The sequence below is a fragment of the Passer domesticus genome, chromosome 2 (genome assembly GCF_036417665.1).
Source record: "Passer domesticus isolate bPasDom1 chromosome 2, bPasDom1.hap1, whole genome shotgun sequence".
NCBI lineage: Eukaryota > Metazoa > Chordata > Aves > Passeriformes > Passeridae > Passer > Passer domesticus.
The window spans coordinates 100,309,798-100,335,241 of NC_087475.1; the positions used below are offsets into that span (position 1 = coordinate 100,309,798).

The following is a 25,444-nucleotide window of genomic DNA, read 5'->3' on the forward strand; positions in this document are numbered from 1 at the left end:
AATATCTTAATAGAGGAATAACTATCCTTTTGTTCTTCCCTGGTCTCTTCCACATAGGAAGATAAATATTCCCAGGCACAGTTCACAAACAGGCTCTCTTTTTATTCCCAGATTACTGCTGGCAGTCTGAAGCATTCCCTGCAGACACTGGAAGAAACCCACCAGTGATTTTCTTGTAGCTAATTCTATGCAATAATTTTTTTCCCCTCAGTCCTGGACAAATCCTTGTCAGTGGCAACTGTACATCACTTGGCTCCAGTAGCATTGCCTCCTGGGAGTGCACCCAGCCCATAATGTAGTAAAAAGCTTCTCTGTGGTGGCCTCTCACCTACACAAGATCCTTCTCTATTCTTCTTGTAGCTCACCCAGCAGCTCTCTCTGGGTAATGTCTCTCTTCATAACACTCTCTAAGGGTTATGGCTTCATAGACTGCCCTGGGAATACAGGGAATGTTCTAGACCACCTTCAAGGGAGCCTTAATCTCAAGTACAAAGCCTGGGCTAGGCTGTCCTCCTTTAGGAAATCCATATTCTACTACAGAGTACTCATATCTCTCTACGTAGACAGAATAAACAGAAAAGCTTTCTATTTGAGGGAAGGACAGGTATTTTCCACACAAGTACTACAAAGATGCACCTGTAAGCACACCATCGTCTTCTTTAAGGAAACTGCTGAGAGCAACTCAAGAGCAGAAGGCTAGAAAAAAAGGCTCAAAGGTTTCTTTGCAGCTTCTTTTCACTCCAGAAGAAAGACACGAAACTCACACTACATCTATGCAGAGGGAGCACAAGGTAAGACAAGAGAACACAGCACAGTAGCATACACTTCAATAACAGGCACTGTTACCTCAGCAACAGGCGTAGGTTTTCCTGTTTCTCAATCTGTTCATATTTCACAGAAAGTACCAGGTAGCCCAAGGACATGTCACTGGAGTAAAAGTTCTGGTGCTCCTGCAGACAGGAAACCAAAATGCATTATCCCCAAAACGCTGCCTGGAGAAGCTTTCCAAGTTGTTTGGGTTTTTTTTGCATACAACCTGTTGCTCAAGATTAGCTAATTTTTAATTTAACTAAGAGTAGCATGCTTCCAGATGTGTGTATGTGGTCTTCCAGCCCACTTGATCAACAGTGCCTGAGCATATCAGCCAAAGTGCATCCAGTCAGTTGAGTTCCTCCTCACCTGTCCAACATCACAAGGGCTCCTGAGAAGGAATAGTATTACAACATTCAACAACACATTTTGAAGAAATTGAGTTTCTTGTAAATAAAATCCTATCTTTCATGGGCTTTCCCTGTATCCATTCAGGTTCTGCTTGACTAAGCAGTGTCTTCCAGGCATTCAGCTGGATGTGGTTGTGGGAATTTTCTATCTAAAGAGCAATGGCAGGTTTGTGGTAAATGGCTGAACTCCAAGAGTGCTCACATGTCAGGAAGGATACAGTCAGTAAGCAAAGAGGTTTTGCAGATGAAGACTGGTCTCAGCAGTGCCACTAAAGCCTGAGCTTTAGTGGAGTGTGCCTGGAACAGTCATGCAGTCAAACAATGAAAGACACTGCAAACATTTTCACAGTCTCTATATGTAAGTGGCTGTGGCCATACATTTCTCTGGGGTATACAGCCATGTTCCAGTGGCCTAGATACAGCAACGTGTATTTTGTATACTGCTGTATCATACATATTGCTATATAATCTCTAATCTCAAGAGGTTAAAGCCTTTTGACACAGGATGTGAATGGAAACCTCCATCACAATGAAAATAACATTAAGGTGAAATCGTGCAGAAATGCCTTGATCACTCCCATCATCCTAGTGGAAAAGCATCCTCATGCATGACACAGAAGTGGGACAGCAAATTGTATTCGGCTGTACAGTCAAAACTTGCATGATTCAGAATATGTTCTGTGAAAGGAATACTCCAGGCATGATAAATTAGTGAAGAACTCAGTGGGAGCAAAGCGTAATTTGATAAAAAATGGTTGCTGGTCTGTCAGTTCCTTCCTCAGTCTTTTGCCTAGAATATATAGAATATATACATGCCTAGAAGGTCTGCTCTGGCTCTTATGGATTAAAACCTCTCTAAAAACACTGGTAAGATTGTCTTTTGCTGTCTAAATCTTTTGTATAAGTCATAGTTCTGATTCACTGTCAGAAATAAAAATACATCTCATGAAATATGTACATGGACACAGCCAACTTGAAGCTAACAGACATGAACCAATCCTCTCTTTGAAACAAAAAATAGGAATAGTAAGACTACTTAAACCAAAACTATGGTTTAGTCACTACCCTAAACCATAACGTGAAGATGCAGCTATCTAACTTTTTAAAGTATTAAAGATGTTATTGTCCTCACCTCCTCTTTGAGACAGAAAACACCCAACACCCAGAACTGCCCTGATACTGGACAGAAGGTTCCATGGCTGATCAAACAAGACAGTCTGAAAAAGGTAAAGTCTAAGAGCAGCCAAGAGGCAAACAGAATAATATGGCCTCTAGCTGCAGTGTTCAAATCACAGAAGTGCATTGTGATCTGTCACACTGGTCAGTGACAGTACACGGGAAAAAAAGCTGAAATCAAAGGAAGCCACAAAGGACAGTTAATTTCTCCTGACCATGAGTTTCAGGATACTAATGGATTTTTGGGATGTGAACAAGAATCGGGTGCAGTAAGTCACTGTGACCAAGGGCAGAAAGACAGAGTAGCTGAGGAACAGACAGATTCAAGGAACAAAGCAAGACCATGTTCCATGGTCAGTTGAAGTCTAGAATCAAAATCTTTAAGCCAGAGAAGTCAAATGCCAGGCTGGATAGCTAAGACAGGCTGCTGAGAAAAGATGGCATAATACCAACAAAAATCAGAACTAGAAGGCAAAGCAAGGAAGAGGAGCCAAAGCCTAAGGTTAGCTGTGGCTAAAAGTAACACTGAGTTGCAAAGACCAGAAATTAAGATGCCTTTTGATGAGACTTCTAAGCCAGACCCCAGCAGATGCAATACAGGGGGATCTCAATTGCTTTGGAAACTGGGCTATCAGCTCTGCAGCTGACACAGCTAGGCAGAGCTGCACAAATGGGTGCAGTCCTCACAGGGGAATGTCTACCAGAATTAGTGGAGATATTAAAACAACTGAATTTTTGTAAAAGCCACTCTGACTACGTAGCTTGACCCTGAATGTAAGCCTGAGGTTTAAACTGAGATTTGATCAATTGTATGTATGAATAAACCTATAATTTACTCCTTATGATTTTCTTTCTCTGTAAAAACACATAGGCAATATGCATCAGACTCACATTCCTTCAGTGGACAGCAGCCCTTATTGTTAGCTGTCCTGAAGTTAGAGATGAACCATCAAAAGCTTTTGCAGTTGATACTGAAGATTGCAAGTCAGTGATGACAAGATACCCTGGAGCTAAGATGACCTATGTATTAAGTACAAATTTGCTCAGCCACAGAAGCAGTTTCTGTAACATTTAATATAGTCTGAAAGGTAGTTCTGGATTTCAGATAGATCTCTATAAAAACAATTAAGTATCTTCCATGGGCCAAGGGAAAAGACTAACAGAAAACACAAGGAATGCTGACAGTTTGCCTAAAAAGTTATAAAGCTAGTAAGACATATGCCATGTGCAGCAACTTTAACCAGCACAAAGAAAGGACAGCATAAAGGAGAAATACATAATTACATATGAATACATAGCAAGAAAGCTCCTCCCTCAGCACTGAGAGCTTCAAGTGCTTGAGAAACTGGACCCTAAGTTTATTTGACTGGCAGTTACAATGTACATATTTATTAAATCCTTCCTGGCTTCAGGCTATTTCTCTTTATTACCGACTTGAAAAACAACATAGACATAAAATAATTCCCAGTATAAGACATAAGACTTTACAGCCTTTATCCTAAAGGCTGAATAAATCTTACTGTGTAATTGTCATATAAAATACAGAACTGAGCTATGGCTTGAATGTTCTAGCACTTTTTTTGGTGGTTGTTTTATAGGGTCTGCTGTAAGATATTCTATAAAACGTATCACAGAATTGTTCAGGTTTGAGCAATCTACATACACACATCCACAACACAGACATGCACATTAAGTTTGTAGTACCACATAATACTTTTATCTCCTGTCTTGCTTAAACGATATTCCCTAAACCACTGGCTATGCCTCTCCCACCATGTTATACTTCCAGACTCTTCTTCAGCTAAGAACTGTTTGCTGTTATTCAAAGCATGAAAGAGACCTTTCCTGCCATTGTTGAAATAACCTTCCCATGTTACCAACAAGGAAAAGATCCAACACAGCACCAAAATCACTGCTAACTTTGCACTGAAGAAATACTCTTCTAGTGGAAAAGCTTTGAGCTCTCTCCTTAACTAGGTTTTTAAACCATGAGGAAAACGTTTTCTAGCCGTGGGTAGAGTTTTCAGTGACACAAGATCTTTCCTGACGCCAGCTTGCTCAAAAACTTGCATGTTTAACTGAACATGGACACACATTCATGTCAGTTAAGGCAAAGAATAAAACAATGGACACCAGTAAAGGAAGAATATAGGAGAGAGTTTTTCTGTGGTACAGAGGCACTAATGGTTGGACACTTTGCAAATGCAAAGCTCCACAACAGAGGAAGTCCTGGATCACACTTGGAAGGAACAATGATGACATGGCCTTGCTTGCGCAGGAGTCTGGACAAGATGAGCTCCAGAGGTCCCTTCCAACCTCAACTGTTTTGTGATATCAGGTCAGCAGTAAATCCTACAATTGGACTGAAAACATCATATTCAAATTTGCCTCTCGTCCTGTCTGACTCTGGAAGCCTTCAAGCACAACCCTAAATTTACCATGACAGAAAAATAATTACAGTTGGCATACTGAAAGCTTCCAGAAGGTTACAGGATAAATGTCCATTAACAGATTGCACAGCAGATCTGTTAAGTCTTGAGGGGAAGACTCCAGGAAGGCTTCCTTTTTTCCCTAATTATTTAAAAATCATATTAATATAATTTTCCAGTGGTGTGGAACAAGATTCACTACAGAAGATCACTCTGACAAGCATAACTACTGCAGAAAGGTCCCCAGCACTGTGCAAAATACCACCTATTCCTGGTTTTGAACTTAATTCAGCAATCACTGAGGGAGATCACTGAATAAGATGCAGTGTGAGCATACTTGTCAAGCTTTCTTATCTCCTTATGCCATATACCAAATCTCAAAAAAGATCATGGGTTTTTCTCACTTGTTCTTTATGGATAATATCATCCTGGGATTCAGTCTGGTAATCAGCCAATTCCCTAAACAGGCCTACCTTCATGGCTGGCCAGCAAACATTCACTTTATGAGGCCTCGCTCTGTTTCCCTATGTGTCAAACTGGAACTTTTAAATTCATGGAACATTTAGCACCAAACTTACTTAAATCAACAGCTATAAAACACATGGTGTGGTTTCATCATATACATTCTCTAATGACCATACAGTGAGGGAAATGGAAGTGCTGAAGTCCCCTCTAAAAATAATGCCATTTCCACTCCAATACTATTATGCTTTTGAACACTTGTTATCCCAAGGTTGGTATCTGTACAGGAGCCTCAAAAGATCTTCTTAACTAAATAAAAGCATTTCCTGTGTGTCTTGGTTTGAAAAGACAGGGGCCTGTGAAGGAAGGCAAAAACCTCCTGTGAAATGGAAAAGGTAAACCCCCTCCCTCCGAATTATCACAACTTCAGAATTAAAAAGGGCTCTCAGGCAAAGATATGGGAACGGGAATAACAGTTCTTTACTAGGAAGAAAAAAAAACCTAAATAACAATGTAATTTAGCACAAGAAAAAAAACAAAAAAAAAACACTGGCAGAGTGAGAAAAACCTGACACCCTGAGAAGTCAGGGTGCTGATAGCAGTCCAGCCAAATGGTGGCTGCTCCTCCTGGAGCGGCAATCTGCAGAAGGGTGTAGATCCCTTCCGAAAATGTGGCGAAGGAGCAGCTGGGCCTTGGTTCCTGATTCCTCTGGGAAATCCAGTGAAGAAGGCTGTCTGTGGTCTCAGAAATGCTTGTTTTATGGTGGCAGGGATGCTTGGCTCCTCCCTCTGGGTGGAGCATCTCTCAATGGGATGATGTAACTAATCTTACCAGCCACAGTGAGTAATTCAATAGCCCATCAGCAGGAGATTATCTTCCTGGCAGTGTCATTGTTCTTGAAAGAGATAAGAAAAACTGCCCAACCCCCAACAGATGGCAAAAAAAGAATACATGCCTATTTTACAGGCCAGGACAGCATATAGCCCATTAGCAGGAGATTATCTTCCTGGCAGTGTCATTGTTCTTGAAAGAGATAAGAAAAACTGCCCAACTCCCAACAGATGGCAAAATAGAATACATGCCTACTTTACAAGCCAGAACATTATTCACCCCTTATTCTATTTCCATCTGTGTCACAATGAAATCTTATACTCAGTTTTCACTTAAGACCAGGTTTCCCTGTGGTACACAACGGGTTTCCCCATCTTTCTGCATTACCCACCAAGTGTAACCAGGTCCTTGAGCAAAAACAATCCCACAGATGGGTTTGTCTCTGCCTGAGGTGGGATTAATCCAGACAGTTTTCCCTAAAATACCCTTCATATGTACCACAGGGACTTTATCTCCATCTATTGTGTGCAAGGGTTCAGACTGGGCAGGGCCAGCTCGACTGATGGACCCTCGGGTGTTGACCATCCAGGTTGCTTTTGCTAGGTTATTTTCCCAGTTTCTAAATGTTCCCCCACCAAGTGCCTTCAGGGTAGTCTTAAGGAGTCCGTTGCACCATTCAACTTTGCCAGCAGCTGGAGCATGATAGGGGATATGATATATCCATTCGATACCATGTTCTCTGGCCCAGGTGTTGATAAGGCCGTTCTTGAAATGGGTGCCATTGTCAGATTCAATCCTTTCAGGTGTGCCATGTCTCCATAGGACTTGCTTTTCCAGGCCTAAGATGGTGTTCCGGGCAGTGGCATGAGGTACAGGGTAGGTCTCTAGCCATCCAGTGGTGGCTTCCACTATGGTCAGCACATAGCGCTTGCCTTGGCGTGTCTGGGGCAGTGTGATGTAGTCAATCTGCCAGGCCTCCCCACACTTGTACTTGGACCACCGCCCCCCATACCACAGGGGCTTCACCCGCTTGGCCTGTTTGATGGCAGCACATGTCTCACAGTCGTGGATAACCTGAGAAATACTGTCCATGGTTAGATCCACCCCTCGGTCTCGTGCCCACTTGTAGGTGGCATCTCTGCCCTGATGACCCGAGGCATCGTGAGCCCATCGAGCCAGGAACAACTCCCCCTTATGGTGCCAATCTAAGTCTATCTTTGACACTTCTATTCTCGCTGCCTGATCTACCTGCTCGTTGTTTCGGTGTTCCTCATTAGCCCGACTTTTGGGGACATGGGCATCTACATGACGGACTTTCACCGTTAGTTTCTCCACCCGAGAGGCAATGTCTTTCCATATATCAGCAGCCCAGATTGGTTTTCCTTTATGTTGCCAGTTGGCTTTTCTCCACCTTCCCAGCCAGCCCCATAGAGCATTGGCTACCATCCATAAATCAGTATAAAGGTAGAGCTTTGGCCACCTCTCCCTTTCAGCAATGTCCAGGGCCAGCTGAACGGCCTTGAGTTCAGCAAGTTGGCTCTATCCACCTTCTCCTTCGGTAGCTTGTGCAACCTGTCGTGTGGGGCTCCATACGGCTGCTTTCCACTTCCGGTTCATCCCTACGATGCGACAAGAACCGTCAGTGAAAAGAGCGTAACGTGTTTCCTCTGCTGGTAGTTGGTTATAGGGTGGAGCTTCTTCAGCTCTTGTCGCTTGTACCTGCTCCTCATCATCAGTGAGACTAAAGTTTTCACCTTCTGGCCAGTTTGTAATCATCTCTAAAATCCCAGGGCGATTCAGGTTTCCAATACGGGCGCGCTGGGTGATGAGGGCAATCTATTTGCTCCATGTGGCGTCGGTGGCGTGGTGGGTAGTAGGAACCTTTCCTTTGAACATCCACCCCAGCACTGGTAGTCGGGGTGCCAGGAGGAGTTGTGCTTCCGTGCCAATCACCTCCGAGGCGGCTTGAACTCCTTCATAGGCAGCCAAGATTTCCTTCTCTGTTGGGGTGTAGTTGGCTTCGGACCCTTTGAAACTTCGGCTCCAGAATCCCAATGGTCGACCTCGAGTCTCACCAGGCACCTTCTGCCAAAGGCTCCAGGACAAACCATTGTTCCCGGCTGCAGAGTAGAGCACATTTTTGACTTCTGGTCCCGTTCTGACTGGGCCAAGGGCTACAGCATGAGCGATCTCCTGCTTGATCTGGGTGAAGGCTTGTTGCTGCTCAGGGCCCCAGTGGAAATCGTTCTTTTTGCGGGTAACCAGGTAAAGAGGGCTCACAATCTGGCTATACTCGGGAATGTGCATCCTCCAAAAACCTATGGCACCTAGGAAAGCTTGTGTTTCCTTCTTGCTGGTTGGTGGGGACATAGCGGTGATCTTGTTGATGACCTCAGTGGGAATCTGGCGCCGTCCGTCTTGCCATTTCACTCCCAGGAACTGGATTTCTCGGGCAGGTCCCTTGACTTTGCTCTTCTTGATGGCGAAGCCAGATTCTAGCAGTATCTGGATGATCCTCTTACCTTTCTCAAACACTTCTGCCGCTGTGTTCCCCCACACAATGATGTCATCGATGTACTGCAGGTGTTCTGGAGCCTCACCCTTTTCTAGTGCAGTCTGGATCAGTCCATGGCAGATAGTGGGACTGTGTTTCCACCCCTGGGGCAGTCGGTTCCAGGTGTACTGCACGCCCCTCCAGGTGAAAGCAAACTGAGGCCTGCATTCTGCTGCCAGAGGAATGGAGAAAAACGCATTAGCAATATCAATAGTGGCATACCACTTCGCTGCCTTGGACTCCAGCTCGTACTGGAGTTCCAGCATATCCGGTACAGCGGCGCTCAGCGGTGGAGTCACTTCATTCAAGGCACGATAGTCCACAGTCAATCTCCATTCTCCGTCAGATTTGCGCACAGGCCAGATGGGGCTGTTGAAGGGTGAGTGGGTTTTGCTGACCACCCCTTGGCTCTCCAGCTCACGAATCATTCTGTGGATGGGGATCACGGCATCTCGATCCGTCCGATACTGCCGGCGGTGCACTGTCGAGGTCGCAATTGGCACGAGTTGCTCTTCCACCCTAAGGAGTCCTACTGCAGACGGGTTTTCTGACAGTCCAGGCAAGGTGTTCAATTGCTTAATGTCCCCTGCCTCTACAGCAGCTATGCCAAAAGCCCACCTGAATCCCTTTGGGTCTTTGTAATAGCCGTTCTGGAGGAAGTCTATGCCCAGAATACACGGGGCCTCTGGGCCAGTCACTATAGGATGTTTCTGCCACTCCTTCCCAGTCAGGCTCACCTCGGCTTCCACCAGGGTCAATTGCTGTAATCCCCCTGTCACACCAGCAATAGAAACAGGCTCTGCCCCACATGTCCCGATGGTATCAGGGTACACTGTGCACCAGTATCAACTAGGGCATCGTATTTTTGTGGCTCTGATGTGCCAGGCCATCGGATCCACGCCCTCCAGAAGATCCGTTTTTCCCGTGCCTCTCCCTGGCTAGAGGCAGGGCCCCTCTAACACTGGTTATTATTCCTCTCCTGGGTATACATACTAGAGGTCCCTTCAAGGGGATCTGACAGATCGTACCCAAAAGCTTGGTCATGGGAGGTTGAGGCTACCTTCACCTTGGTGGAACTCCCCCGCTTAGAGTTTCCCTCCTTGAGTTGACGGACCCGTGCTGCCAGGACAGAAGTGGGTTTCCCATCCCACCTCCACATGTCTTCCCCGTGGTCACGCAGGAAGAACCACAGATTAGCCCTTGGGGTGTACCCTCTCTCTCTAGCTGGGGAATGTTGGGCTCTGACTTTGGGGCCTGTGACTCGTACGGGTGCTGCATTAACCTTCCTCATTTCCTCCCTCATCTCTTCTTTGAACTCCTTAATCACAGCTGAGATATGAGCCTGCATTGGGCCATTAATCATACTCTCATAATTCCTAAGTTTGTTGGCAACAGAACCCACTGTCTCTCGGTTAGTGTCAGCATCAATTGTTGCAATGAAAGTGGTGTACTGAGATGGCCCCAGATTTGCCAGACTCCACAGCATTTGCCCTGTGCACCTGACCTTGTCGGGGTCATTATTATGTTGTCCGTCCCTCCCAAAGAGTACCTCTAATACTGCCACTTCCCTTAACTGTTGGATCCCTTCCTCCAGGGTCTTCCAACGCATTCTATGGTGGTGCTCCTGCATTCTCTCCCTGTGGACAAACCTCTCTCTGACACTCATTAAAAGCCGCTCCCAGAGAGAAAGGGATCCTGGCTCCCTTACAAAAATCTGATTCATACCTGAGTCCTGGGTTAAGGGTCCCAAGTTCCTTGCCTCACCACCGTCCAGCTGCACGCCTGTACCCATAAGGTCCCAGACCCGGAGTAGCCAGGTAGTATAAGCCTCACGCCCTCGTCGCACAATGTCTTTGTGCAGATTACGGAGACTTTCGTACGTCAGGGACTCAGTGATGATCGCAACTTCTGGCTTCCCTGTGGGTTGTGAGGTTCCTCCATTCCTATCTCTATCTGGGTGCTCTGCTTTCATCTTAGACCTCCTTGTTTCTACCGGGGCAACTGCTGCTGGCTGTGACTGCCTTTGTGGTTCAGTTGGAACCTGGACAGTTGTAACATTTGTGGGTTCCACAGCTGTACTATTAGACTGTCCCTCTTCAAGGCAAAGGGCGGGTTTCTCACCAGCTGGTGAAATGCACTCCTTCAGCATCTCTTGCATCTCCTGCATCTCCTTAACCAGCACCCTCACCCAATCTGGGTGGTTCGTTTCTGAGGCAGGCTGTGGGGCAGGGTCAGGCTCTGGAGCAGCAGCATCTCTAGTCTCTGGGGTAGTGTCAGGCTCTGCAGCAGCATCCCTAGTCTCTGGTGTAGGTGTCAGGGTAGTTATGCAGGTTAATCTTCTCTTATCTCTGAGTGCTAAACATAACAGGCATATCAGCAACACCACCCATTGTATGATATCATTAGCACTTAGAGTGGATCTTAACCCTTCGAAAACTGGTGGAGCAGACCCAAAAAGATGGTTAAAAGGTTGGGAGAAAGTTTCCCCCCGTGTCATTTCCTCACAGTAGGTACCATTATTAAAGTAACTCCAAAAACATGCAGTTAGTGTGTGATAGCTCTGAATCCATGTACCTGCCATCCAGAGGAAATTAAAGATCCATGAATCCTTCACGCAGAGGACAAACTTGATAACAGACACAGTGGCCTTAGTTATAGGACCCATATTTAGATAAGGGCCTGTAAATGGGAAGTATACACTTGCGACCACATGCCACCCAAACCAGGGAAAACTAGACCACATGGTGGTACTTAAAAATTAAACTACCTAAGAACTGTTAATCCTTTTTTTTTCTCAATGCCCTCGAGCCTCACGTTGGGCGCCAAAATCTGTCTTGGTTTGAAAAGACAGGGGCCTGTGAAGGAAGGCAAAAACCTCCTGTGAAATGGAAAAGGTAAACCCCCTCCCTCCGAATTATCACAACTTCAGAATTAAAAAGGGCTCTCAGGCAAAGATATGGGAACGGGAATAACAGTTCTTTACTAGGAAGAAAAAAAAACCTAAATAACAATGTAATTTAGCACAAGAAAAAAAACAAAAAAAAAACACTGGCAGAGTGAGAAAAACCTGACACCCTGAGAAGTCAGGGTGCTGATAGCAGTCCAGCCAAATGGTGGCTGCTCCTCCTGGAGCGGCAATCTGCAGAAGGGTGTAGATCCCTTCCGAAAATGTGGCGAAGGAGCAGCTGGGCCTTGGTTCCTGATTCCTCTGGGAAATCCAGTGAAGAAGGCTGTCTGTGGTCTCAGAAATGCTTGTTTTATGGTGGCAGGGATGCTTGGCTCCTCCCTCTGGGTGGAGCATCTCTCAATGGGATGATGTAACTAATCTTACCAGCCACAGTGAGTAATTCAATAGCCCATCAGCAGGAGATTATCTTCCTGGCAGTGTCATTGTTCTTGAAAGAGATAAGAAAAACTGCCCAACCCCCAACAGATGGCAAAAAAAGAATACATGCCTATTTTACAGGCCAGGACAGCATATAGCCCATTAGCAGGAGATTATCTTCCTGGCAGTGTCATTGTTCTTGAAAGAGATAAGAAAAACTGCCCAACTCCCAACAGATGGCAAAATAGAATACATGCCTACTTTACAAGCCAGGACACTGTGCAAATCTTTCTATGCACATTTCACAAGAGGACACAACAAATTTAAAACACTATAGACCATATCTTAGTATGTGCCTCATTTACATCAGTTCAAGGCATCATAAGGAAATGAAACGTAGCAGCAGTGCATACATTTTTAAGTCCACCAGAAAAAGCCTGAGAAACATTTCAGCCTTGTGGGTGGGTGGGCAAAGAAGGCTCTGAAGGTCACCCTTACCTTTCCCAGAAAATGTTTGCGGTACAGCTTGGCTGTAGGGTCACTTTCCAGTTTCACTTTACCACTCCAGGAAAAGGGTACATCAGACAGAGTTGGACTCAAGCTGGAGAGGTTGTGGCTGGTCCCTTCAATCCAGTAGCCCCCAAACTGCGGTAGGATAATGAGAGGATATGGCCATCCTTTCTGTAATACCTATTCAGAAGGACAGAAAGCATTAAAGCTGACAGATCTGTAAGCTGGAAGGCTAATAAGCTGGAAAACCAATGAAGTGCAAGGACAAATAGGGAGAGGAAAGAGCAGTACTAACTCACCTCATGGATGCTGGGATAAGGAATATACTCCTCTTCTGTCTGAAATCAGAACAGGCCATTAGCAAAAACATGTGACATCTTTTAAAGTGTTATGCTCTCATGACTGTGCAAGCTGCACCCTCAGCTTCTATTCTGCCCTAGGTCATCCTTTAGAGTTTTATTTCCAGACTTAAGGTTAGACTCCATTTCCAAGGTCTCAGCATTTTAATAAAGAACATTGAGAACAATAAACTTAGGAGTTAGATTCTACCCACCCTCCTCCTCCAAAGTACAGGGAATACAGGCATGCAAAATGAGGAAGTAGCCAAACTAGAGGCAAACATGATGTGGTTAGGAGTGTCACTCTCTCTCTTTTCCTTCCACACAGTGTCAGACAACTGCTGTCCTTCTGCTGACAGGGATGACAGTAGGAATGGTAGAAAAAGTACTATTATTTACAGTGAGACTGAGGCTGTGTCATCTCCATGGCTGCTCTGTGGTATGCATCCAAGCAATGCCGAGGTGTGACTCAGAGAACAGAGGCAGTATCTCAGCCAATTTATGCCAGCTGCATCCCCTCTCCATCACCACAAAGAGCACTGACTATCTCTGTCTCTGAATAAGGCTGTGTCAATTCTTGATGTGGCTTTTTTACAGGTCATCCCAAGATAAAAGTCAAGGTCAGGTTTGATTTTAAGGTTAGTAGGCCTGAGTTGATACTGAAGAAGCGGAATTTAATCCTCAACTTGAGGATTTAAAGATAGGAATCTGTTCTTATTGCCTTAATATTGGGCAAAACAGATCAACTTTCTAGTAGCATCTCTATGAGTCATCAAGCCGACTACTGAAATAAATGCTATGTGGTTTCATAAATATTATTACAGCTCTCGAATAAATTTAAGAAATTACGTAGTCAAAACTAACACTTTTAATAATAATAAACTCTTATAGGAGCCACTTAAATTAGAAAAAAAGAAAAGTTAATTCTATTTCAGCTACATATTTCAGCACCCTCTTGTGCAGCAACTAGGGAAAAAAAAAAGAAAAAAGGCAAGCATGTGTTTTTGGGATGTTTGCAGACTCCCTGTTCATTCCAGTACAAAAGTACACTGCAAGCCAGGTCAGTAATTATCTGCCATTCTCAGCAATTTAGGAGGCAACAACAACTTTGCCTGACCTTGAGAGGAGCTGGAAGGGAACATCTTTGCTCATCCAGACGACTCCCCTGGAAACATAAAGTCACAGACAGTGAATCCTGTATTTCAGCATGTCTGTTTCACTTACCCTCTGTGTCCTTCTCCATATCCGCAATATGCATATTTTGTCTCTCCATAAAATCTACCATTTTAAGCAACTTTGGAAGATTAGAACAAAAAGGAAGAGTGAAGCTAGAACTTGGCCAGTCCCCTAATCTGGCATTAAAACTGAAAAGCTACCCCCAAGCTTACACCTCTTAAAAAGCAGACAACTGGCAGATATTAAAAACAACCTCCCAAACTGTTTCTCTAATCTATTCTAGCTATCTTCCTTCCTATCCTAAGCAATAAAAAGAGGAAATGGAATGACTATGAGTTGGGTTAGAATAATAGGGCAAAAGGCTACTGGCTGCCTAGTTTCCTCCTCAATCAGGAGCTGGCATCCAGACTTGAATCTCCTCCTTAAGTTTATTCCATCCTCTGTCTTCTCACCACAGCAAAGTAGCTCACTTCCACCACACCTCTGCAGCAGAAGCACACAAGAATAGGACAATTGTAGTGAGGAGAGTCCCAACACAGACTGAGTAGAGGCCCAGAGCAGAAGATATGAGGGTCAACAGTTGTCCAAGTGGGCATCACAGACAGAAGAGTAAGAAGCAGAATTTGCATGATCAGATAGGAAGGTGAGGACCAGGATTTAAAATGTAGGCTTCTCTTACACACAGTACATGAGTATTCAACTACTGTCACCTAAATCTTGTAACTCTCATGCTGGAACATGATGCTGAAACTACATTTTTATTTACCATCAGTGACTGGCATGGCTAATCAGGGATTCCAGACAGGATAAGCAGCTCTTAACTTTGTTAAGTGAAAATAAGGATTGGATTCATAACAGCCATGCCTATGCACATATTCTACAGTGGAACTAGCCTGTCAACTGATTCTGGTAGAAATAGGTAAATCACAGAGGAGCTTTACAGTGGAGACTTTAGGAAGCTCAGGAACAAAAGTTTTGGGCAATGCTCCAGCTGTACAGAATGCAAAAACTGCTAGCATAGTACCACTAACACTGAGCAACAGCAACCTTACTACTGAGGATTCATAATAATCAGGATGCTCTTTGCAGGAGCAACAAAAGAAAAAAAAAAGGAAGGAAAAAAACCAACACATCTACTTCACATAAAAAACAAGGTTTTAGGAAAATTAGAAAGTTTATTAAAATAACCTAGGAAGGAGTCATAAAAAAATTTAAACCTTCATGAAATCATGAGGAGCCAGACCTTGAGTACACAACAAATGCTTAACACCTTTAAAATACTCTTAGAAACATCAGAAGTAAAACAGTATGACCACACTCTAGGGTCAGGGAGACTAGTAGTAGATGCAGGAGGTCATTCTTCAGAAGTCTGAAGTCAAGTTTAATCACAAGAAGTAGCAGTAACAACAAATTTTAATTGGTTAAATATAGGAACACAGTAAAGTGAGCGAGGAACAATGAGCAGATAACAAAAAAACAAATTATTTTCTTTAGCCCTACTAGAAGAAAGAAGCTTCACATGTTATCTACAGGGTGACACAAGATCAAACTACAAAAGCTCAGTTTCAAGACAGTTACACATCCTCCCCAAAAAAATTGTTTTCCTTTTGTATTTTCAACAACAGAGACTAAACAAATACCAGCCTGAAACCATTCTTCATAGGAAAACTTTACAATATATGTTTTGAATTGTGCTGTCAGTACACAGCATTGACAAAATTAATAACTAATTACCAGGATGTGGTGAGTTGTGAAATTAAGATGGAACACAGGCTGACAAGTGATCTTTATCTTTTGCAGAAGTAGTTAGTAACCATTTTGCATTTAGGGAAGTTGTAAAGGTGATAAAGTTGAGGTCATGGAATGTAAGTGCTAAAAAGTGTTTTGTTGATGTGGTCTCCAGTTTCAGTTGTCAACCTACTGAACTGAGGTTCACAAGGAAGACCAGGTTCTGAAACAGGGATTTGGAAAAGGGACAGAAAGTCCTGTCACTACCAAAAAGTCCTGTGCACTGTCAAAACAGGGCTGAAGCATGACAGATACATAGGTACAAAACAGCCACAAACTTCCACAACAAACTGTAGGAAGTACCGGGACAGAAATGGAGATTGGGAAACTGCAATCTTCTAATATTTCACTCTCCTTCCTTGGCATTTTTGGCAGATCTGATAACTGCAAGAATTTTCCAATTTCAAAGGAGGTCCTGGTAGGAGACCAGTATCTCAGCAAGCCTGAGGGAAAACTTTCTGGGCTGCTGTAAAGGAGCTCTGTATCAGAACCTCTACAGAGAGCAAAGGAATGTACCAGCACATTCCATGACTCTGCACTGTTAAGGAAGCTCTTGATAGCCTGGAAGCAGAAGACAAGTTTAAATCTACCAGCCTCTCCTCTAGAGTGAAGCTTAAGGTAAGAATAATGCAACCCTGGGCTGTACAGTCCAAAGCTTTATTTTAAAGGGTAACCAGGACCACAAAAAATGTACAACGTAAGTTGTTGAAGTGTCAAAGCATGGGAAGAACAACTGCTTGATGATCACTGTCATTCATTAAAAGGGAAGGGAATAAACTGCAGCAGTCTCAGCCACCCCTTGAGACATCCTTCTAGTTTGATCTGGTTTGGCTTGCAGCACTGCCAGTTTCCCTGGGTAGCTAACTGGAGACAGCATCACTCTGGGAAACTTATATCAGCCCAGGAATCTCATATTCCTAAGGTCTTGTATAGGGGAAACACCTGGCCTGAGCAGGGTGAAAGAATCAATGACAGAGAAAGACGTGTCCAGACCCAGAGTCAGGGTCCAACGTGGCAAAACAACGCTATGATATTTTATGGGGAAAGAGTAGTGTCTTGAGGGGACTAATTCAAAACAGACAACTTGGATACAAAAGGGGACACAAGAAAAAAACCCATGAAAGTACTTGTGAGAAAATAAAACTGAATATGCAGAAATTTTAAGAATGCAGAACAGACAGAGTGAACAAAAGTAGTCAAGTGAAGGACTGGCTATGTAAAAATAGACCTGAAATATCTGAGCTTATTGGATGAAATAAAATTTACTTGGTTTTCAAATGCCTGCACTGCAAAGCAATCTAGGAACAACATATTGCTAAGTGTCCTTAACAGAGTGTATACTGTGACTTCACTAGATCTGTAAGCACAGAATGAAGTGGCCAGTAGCCCATTTATTTCCAAGAAATGATTAATAAAATTGAAGAGAAAAACAAAAATAAAACATGAAAGAAAAAAAAGGTAAACTTCTTTCCCAGATCTTGGGATTAGTTTCAGTGTAAAAAGAGAGCACAACTTTATGTTAATTTATCACACAGAATGTGAAATGGCTATCCTAATTTTCAGTCCAACAATTATATTCCAATCCAATGGTAAAGTACTCAATAATCAATTCTATCCTGAGGCTTTTTTGTTGTTGTTTTACAGAAGAAATGTTCAAGTCTCCTGCTTTGGTTTTCACTTGTAGCAGACCTAGGGCCTGCGAGGCCTTGGCAGTCAGAGGCCTAAAGCTAGGAAATGCCAAGTCAGCATGACTGGACCCTAGCAGCCCCTCTCTTCCTTCTTCGGACCCTGCTTATCTCTCTGTAAGCCCATAGGTCACTTTCCCCTGACCCTTAGTATTGGACAGTTTTCAAAACCCCTGTAGGGTATAAAAACCCCTGATTCTGCCTGGTTCAGCAGAAGAGCTGTCACTGGGAACCTTCGCGGAACATAATAAAGAATCCTGCAGAGCCCCACACGGCCTTCTCCTCTCTCTCCCTGCGTCTGCTGCTGCGGCACCTAGCAAGCTACGAGCGGAAATCACTAAGAGCTGATAATCAGTAAGAGCTGAAAATCACTATAGCTTGCTTAGGTGGCCCGAGCTCCTGCTGAGTTATCCTGGCTCCAGCAACCCTGCTTGGGCACAGCCCGGTAGGGAGCTGCCGTGATATTCACTCACTTTGACTGCTAAGGAAAATCCCAGATTTACTTTAAAAGAATGATTCAACAAATCTAAAGGATAGTCACAGTCAAATGGAAGGAAAGGGAAAGCAAAAACAAACAAAAGAGAATAAAGAATTAGTAAAAATCTAAACAAATATCATAAAAAGTATTAGAAAAAATATTTCTTCCTTTTGGAAAACACTTAACTTTCAAAAAAATCCGTTATACTGAAATGGCAGTTATTGATTCTCCTAGTGCATGTTAGGTGACAAAACAAGCTTAAATAGAAAAAAAAAAGCTATAAAGTCTTGATAATGGGCAGCTAAGAAAACACCATAGATGCAAAATTAGGCAGTCTGCATGCCTTGGAGATTCCCATCAGGTCCCTGCTATCTCTCTAAAGAGGTGCAAATCCAGTCAGACTTTCTATATGGTAAACTGGGAGCTGAGAAACACTGACAATCTTAAGCACCAGTCTTTCACTGAGGGACACCTGCTAGTGACTCTTCCTTATCCATATTTCAAAAGGCCTGGGAAGGACTGTCACAACCTTTGAACATGGGCTTGAACTAAAGCAGCACTGCTTGCTCAAGCTTACTTTCCTGCAGTTAAATAAGCCAGGCACACTTACAGGACTTGCTTCTCTAAAGCACTGAGAACGCATCCCAAACATAGTTTGGATGTCAGTACAGTGGTTTCAAGGTCTGTGTCTGTCTGCACATGAATATATGGCAGATACACCTTCAGCCCCTCCCTCCCACATTCCTCCTCTCCCATCTGCCAAAAAGTACTTCAGCCTCATAACTCTAAATTCAGCATCTTCCTGCTACCTTCCACCTCCTCGCCTTTGTAGTCTCACTAAATTCTGGCAGTTTCCTCATATTCATCATTTGATCACCCAAATTCCAGAAAATAAGCTAAATGGTTTTGATAAGTTTAATTCCTGTATGTAATAAAAGTCAGGAGTTATGTGCCATGCTATGTGTTCTGTTAGGTCAATGTTAACCACAGCACTTTAAAGAAGGTTCACCTCTCAGGGAAAATACTGGTAAACTGCAAGGATGCTCTGAGAACACATAATCTGAGTATTTGAAAACTTCATTGTTAGATATTTAACACATATAACATATTACTGTTTCTTTACCTGATATGGTAGAAGGGGGAAAAACCCAGCTCTGCCCTGTTTTAAATATATGCAGCTAAATGCATGTATTTCTGTGTAAGACTTAAGCCAGAGTCCTTCCTTCTTGCACAAGTTAATGACAGGACCTACGGTAGTTATTTATTAAACTGTCTGACCTTGCTAAATGCAGTTAGGTTAACATCCCATTAACCACCTGTCATTATATCTGCTACCCAGCAGAACAGAGTTTCCTGAAGAAGATGCCAGAGATAACTTACTGCAACTTTGATTTTCTCTCAGAATCACACTTCTGCAAAGAACAGACAGAATTATAATAACCTGTGTTTATTGCTTCCATCATGCTGACTGGAAAAATTAACAAAGAAAAATGCTTTTGAAATCCCATTGAAGAGTAAGAGATTGAGCCTAGAGGCCCTAAACATTCAGTAAACCCACAATAAAGGATATTGTGAGTGAAGCAATAGTACAAATAGTAGCTGATTATTTGTTTGCTACAAAAAATAAACAGATCCCAAAGTTTGACAGAATTACTTCTCCTTACCTGCATTTTTTCAATCATCTCAAACAAGTCTGCAGTCTGTGAAAAGGAAAAGACAACAGAGAAAAATAATTTGACATTTGCAGAAAATAACATTATCTGCTGTGGTAACCCAGATACTGAAGGAGCCAACAGCTCCCTCCATATTTTGGCAAAGAAACTACTTGCTTGCTGAAGACATAATGGAATTGTTCTTCCTTAATTGGTAGCATGGACAAAAAAACTGGCCACATTGTCTTCTGCTTGTGTTGCAAAAGCTTGACCTGAAACCTGGTCAGTCAGTATCAGGAATGTCTCTCTTTCAATGGGTCATATTGACTTGAGATAGTATGGCATAAGAACTGGTCAAATTAGCAAGTTTAGGATTCTCACAGAAGGAGGCAACTATAGCTGTAAGACATACCTACACACAAGCTTGATTTCAGACAATTCTTTTGCACGCATAACTCAAAGCATACACCAACCCTGAGCCAAACATGGACTGCTTTTACCTTGTTTGGAACAGTAGGAGTGAGGACACATGGAAAGCCTTCAGTGGGAGAGTCTATAACATCACTAAAACCCTGCACCGCCTCCTCAGACTTCCTGCAACAGACAGAGGCAGAAGAGAAAAAAAAATATAGAAAAAATTAACTCTTAAGAGAATTCAAGATGTCAGTGCTTGCCTGCAGTGCCTCTTTTGCCCTCTGCATACTACTCCTCTCCCCAGGCCATTTCTTGCCTATAAGGAAGCTGTCATTACCTGTGAAAATCCCTGAGGTGGCTGAACTTACCACTTGCCACTTTCAAACATCCTGGATGTAACAGCAAAAATTTTCTGGCTTCTGACTGCTCTGTCTCAGCTCACATACAATATTTTCCTCACAACTGTCAAGGAAGTGCTGAATGATTTTTCCTCTTCTATCATGGATTTGGAGCAGAATTAAGACACATCTCACAAGAAGCTTTGTAATCAGATGTCAAAACAGAACTGTATTAAAAAGGATAAAGTAGTCCTGAACCACCACTGAAATCAGCACCGAATACCCAATACCCAGCTGCCACAGCCTGGGTATCAATCTCAAAGACAGGAGCATAACAGAGATGGCACCATAGCAGAACCGGTAAGACCCTGCAGAGATGGAGGCACCGATTTGTGTTACTACTGCTGGTACAACCAGCATGAAGATTAGGTGAGCTGTTGTCTGCACATCTGCTATGGAAAATATTTTATTACTATGGTCCCTGCTGGAGTAGCAGTGGGTACAAATAGTGGCAGGACTTTATTAGATTTTCTAGAAAAGAAAAAAAAAAAAGCAAGCACTACACTGTAGTTTAGAAGACATATTGCCCACAGCACTACAGACAGTCTCACTGCCAGCTGCACCTCTCCTGCTGTTACTTTATAAACATTCCACACCTCGCACAGTTTTTACTAGCAGTCACAATTGGGGTTAAGTCATGGTGAAGGCCACATAGGTGGGGCTGGGAACTAAGCGCAGGTTTACAGGAGACAGGACTCATCCACTTTGTAATGAAATCATGAATATGATTGTTAGGTGGTCATAGAATCACAGAATGGTTTGGGTTGGAAGTGACCTTAAAGATCATCTAGTCCCAACCCCTCTGCCAGAGGTCACCTACTACATCAGGTTGCTCAGGGCCCCATCCAACCTGGCCTTGAACACTTCCAGGGGTGGGGCATCCACAGCTTCTCTGGGCAACCTGTTCTAGTGCCTTGCTATCCTCTGAGTAAAGAACTTCTTCCTAACATGTAATATAAATCTCTTTTAGTTTAAAACCATTCCCCATTGTCCTGTTACTACCTGCCCTGTAAAAAGTCACTCACCCTTTTAAATAAGCCCCTTCTAAGTACTAGATTATTTTTTCCATGCTGAACAACCCCAACTCTCTCAGCCTATATTTGTAGGAGAGGAACTCCAGCCCTCAGAGCATCTTTGTGGCCTCCTCTAGACCTACCCCAGGAGGTTCACATCTCTCTTGTGCTGGGGACCCCAGAGCTGGATGCAGTATACCACATGTGGTCTCACAAGAGCAGAGAGGGAAAATCACCTCTCTCAGCCTGCTGGCCCCTCCTCTTGTGATACAGCCCAGGGTATGTCTGGCTTTCTGGGCTGTAAGCACACACTGCAGGCTCATATCCAGCTTTTTCTCTACCAGAACCACCAAGTCCTTCTCCACGGGGCTGCTCTCAGTAAGTTCAAGTCCCAGTCTGTGCCCATGTCTGGGATTGCCCCAAAACAAGTGCACTTGGACTTGTTGAACCTCATGAGATTCTCATGGGACCACCACTCCTCAAGCTTGTCCAGATCCCTCTGGATGGTCCCTTCTTCTGTTGTGTCAACCACACCCCTCAGCTCTGTGTCATCTGCAAACCTGCTGAGGGTGCACTCAGTCCCACTGCCGGCATCATTGATAAAGATATTAAAGATCACCAGTCCCAAGACAGAGCCCGACAGACACCACTCATCACTGGCCATACAATCATCATACAAGGCATATAATAATCCTAAAAGGCAATCAAGAATTGCTGTCCTGTAGCTGTTAGATGCATGACTGCTGCTGCTTCCATGCTAAGAGAGTGGCCATGCAGACCCTTGCTTTGAAAGCAGTAGCTACATTCCCTCTTGTATATTTCTATAATCTTGAAAGCTCCAAGAATCCTAATGCTCACCAGTTCTCTGACAATTCACAATTCATTTTAGTGGCCTAATCGCATAATGTAACTTGTATATAGGCTCATCAACACAAAATAACACAATGATTCCATCCCACAATCTTCTCCTGAAATTCAAATGAGAGAGATCTGTATAATGCATCTAGTAATTAATGCCATAACATGTCTGGGAGGGAAGATGTAGGAGTTAGTCTTGACAACCTAAAATAAATATTGAAATAGTTCAATGGCAAATGTATTTTAAATTAATATTAATACTATACTAATACATGCTTTATTTATAATCGTATTCATTTACTTGAAGAATGCTTGGGATGAGCAAAATTTATGTCCAAGGCAGTACATTTTCCCTGTCTCTTAAAAACCTGAAGTTTCTGTTCTGAAAGCCCTAAAAAGGCATGAGTTTAATTTGATAAATTCTCATTTTCAGAAAGAAGTGTAACAATAGAACCTTTTGTGCAACTGGATGTTCTGGGGCCTTGCTGCATACTAGTGTTTTCTTTGGCATGTCACTGAGGTGACTGCTGAATCATTCAGAGGAGTTAAATACACACCTGCATCATGGAAATCTGGCAGCTCCTACATGGTCAATGCAGCCAGTCCTGCCCCTGTCCTCTCACCATAAATTCATCTCAACACTTTGGACTGACTGGAAAAGTTTAGGCAGAAATTGTTCTTTACCATTGAATCCTAGCACAGTTCTATTGCCTAAATGAGTCCAGTAGATGCCAAAATCACCAGTCTTACTGTAGATTCAGAGATGTTCACAATTCTGTAATTATCCCAAATTACGAATACTCCACAGGCCTTTGAAAACCCAAGAGAATGCCTTAGATTTTATATTATCTTTTATATTACCTTTTATAAAATATCACAAAAATTTGAAGCTATTATAATTATCGCTTTAAAGTCCACATTCAATTTCTGGAACTTTGAACTTCTGGAATGAAAAGCACTAGACTGTATTACAAAAAGGGAACATACTTCTTTTCAAATTATTCAAACTATTATAAACTTCAAACTATTTGACCACAGAAAAGAAGAACATCATCCTTCTGATAAAGGAAAGCAATTCTGCAGATTGGGAGAGGAATATTTATGTGCAAATATATACTTGCTAAAGCTTTATTCCTAGAAAATGGCAATAAGGGGAAGCAGAGGGCCTAGAAAATGCTGAAGGCTAAACTGGGATTTTGTTAGTGACAGTAACAAGTACAATAATTTCAAGCAGGCAGTCTAAATGTAGGTACTACAAGTAGGCAAACTAAATGCTGATCCACTGATAAATTCCACTCTCAATTCTGAAATGGAGCAAGAAGGACCTCTGAAATCTCTACGCCACTACAACTGTGTTCATGCCTTATATTCCTGTCTTGCAGCATCCTCTGCTATTTCAGTCATAGGATCTCTCTACCCAGCTTTCAAAACCATTGCAATCTGCTGTGGCTGAGCCAGTTCAATAACCAAGTCAATGCAAGTATTTGCTCTAAGAAAAACACAAATTGGACAGAATTTCATACATGCTTTCATAAATATTACAGAGCAAGTAGGAATTTGTTGCACTCTAAAAGGCAAGTGCCACAAATCCTCAGACAACTGTTTTTCTAAAAGTTAACAGGGAAGCAGGTGTATAGCTGTTGTAAATAGTTCTGCTCATCTGGAAGTCTTCCAATAGGAGAAACACCACAGCACGATTTGCAGCTATCTGTGGAACAACAGTCAGTATGATAACTGGTATCCCAGCCTGGTAAGAGTTTCTTGCAGGGAGACACTAATATGTTTTTTAAATCCCTCACTGGAAGGGACAGGCAATTCAGAAGAACTGAAGGTGATGTCAGACAAGAACAGGCCTGAAATGCTCATAAGGAAAATTCTGGGCAACCACTTCTCTTGAGCAACAGCTTCTGCTGTTTCACTCCCTTATTTCTGCCTTAGAGAGGTGCATTTGCTGCACCACATACAATTGTCAGCTATTCAGTGGAGACAGCTGAAAACATGACATGAATAGCCCTACTCTCAGAACACCTGTGCAGCTTTGAAATTTGCTTACACATTCCTAGAGCTCAAGAGAAGGAATTACTGAAGCAGAACTAGGAAAAGGAAGCTACCGCTACAGATGAGAGGTGGTTTGCTCTCAGCTGGTCACAAACTTTCTGCCCACAGACTCCGACTTCCAGCAAGGAACCTCTCTTCCACCCGCCCTCCCCTCTGGCTGCTGGGCAGCTCCCGTGGAGGGCACCGCTCCCACTCGTGGGCAGCCCCGTGCTCAGGACTTTGTGCACACACAACGAGGGTAGCGGGAGAACTCTCCCGGGCAGTTTTCCTTGCGGGGCAGGAGAAAGGAGAAGTCCAGGGGGAAATTAATCGCACTCCCATCTCCTGAGAAGTCCCAATAGGAGAGGTCCCCCACTCCCAGGACGGCAGCAGAAATCCTGCCGAGCCTCCCTCTTTCCTTCCAGGGAAAGGGGCACCCGCTGCCGCCCCACGGCCATCCTCCCCCGGCCGGAGCGGGGCCGGGAGAGCCGGAGGGAGGGAGCGAGGGCCGGGCCCACAGCCAGACCGGATCTGCCGGGCTGGGCACGGCCACCTCCTTCCCCCTCCCCGGTTCTCCGCCCTTCCAGCCAACCCGCGAGGGCCCTTCCTGCTGCTCCAGCACTGCGATCCCAGCGCCGGCAGCCGCTGCCCTGCCCCGTGGCCGGGCTGCGCGGGACTGGCAGGGCCCAGGCCCCACTGCCGCCGGCACCGGTCCCGGTGCCGGTACCTACCCTCCGCTGGCTCCGGCAGAGAAGCCGTGCTCCCGGGAAAACATGCTGGACTGCTCCGCTGAGTCAGCTCCCAGGTTCCCTCCTCGGGAGCTTGCTCTCCCCCGGCCTCGCCATGAAGAAGGGCACAGGCTGCCTCCAGGCCCCCTCCGAAGCCGCGGCTCCCGCCCCCACCCCTCCTCTTCCTCTCGGGCCGGGATTCACCGGATAGACGGGGGGAGAGACCCGCACGGCTGGCACCGGGCCCGGCGGACAGCGGCCCCGGAGAGCACGGAGGGAAGGAGGAGGAGGAGGGATGGAGGACGAGGAGACAAGGGGGGATGGGGTGATGGCTTCTGCCCCTCCTCCGCCGTGGCAGAGCGGTTCCCCTG

General features: G+C 44.1%; 1 protein-coding gene across 6 annotated transcripts in view; it reads right to left on the reverse strand.

Annotated features, from left to right (window-relative positions):
- LOC135294552 (rap1 GTPase-activating protein 1-like) overlaps positions 1 to 25,233 on the reverse strand; it is a 41,481-nt gene extending 16,248 nt beyond the window's left edge. For 4 of the 6 annotated variants that reach the window (XM_064409970.1, XM_064409969.1, XM_064409971.1 and 1 more), the window contains exons 1-7: positions 25,077 to 25,233; positions 20,126 to 20,219; positions 19,638 to 19,673; positions 13,964 to 14,011; positions 12,808 to 12,846; positions 12,497 to 12,688; positions 847 to 950 (exon numbers count right to left, since the gene is read on the reverse strand). In XM_064409970.1, coding sequence (XP_064266040.1) covers positions 847 to 950; positions 12,497 to 12,688; positions 12,808 to 12,846; positions 13,964 to 14,011; positions 19,638 to 19,673; positions 20,126 to 20,219; positions 25,077 to 25,120 — 557 coding nt within the window. In that variant the 5' untranslated portion in view covers positions 25,121 to 25,233. The remainder of the gene's footprint in view (positions 1 to 846; positions 951 to 12,496; positions 12,689 to 12,807; positions 12,847 to 13,963; positions 14,012 to 19,637; positions 19,674 to 20,125; positions 20,220 to 25,076) is intronic. The other 2 variants (XR_010356633.1, XR_010356632.1) reach the window with 1 other exon arrangement.
- Between the last annotated feature and the right edge of the window lie 211 nt (positions 25,234 to 25,444).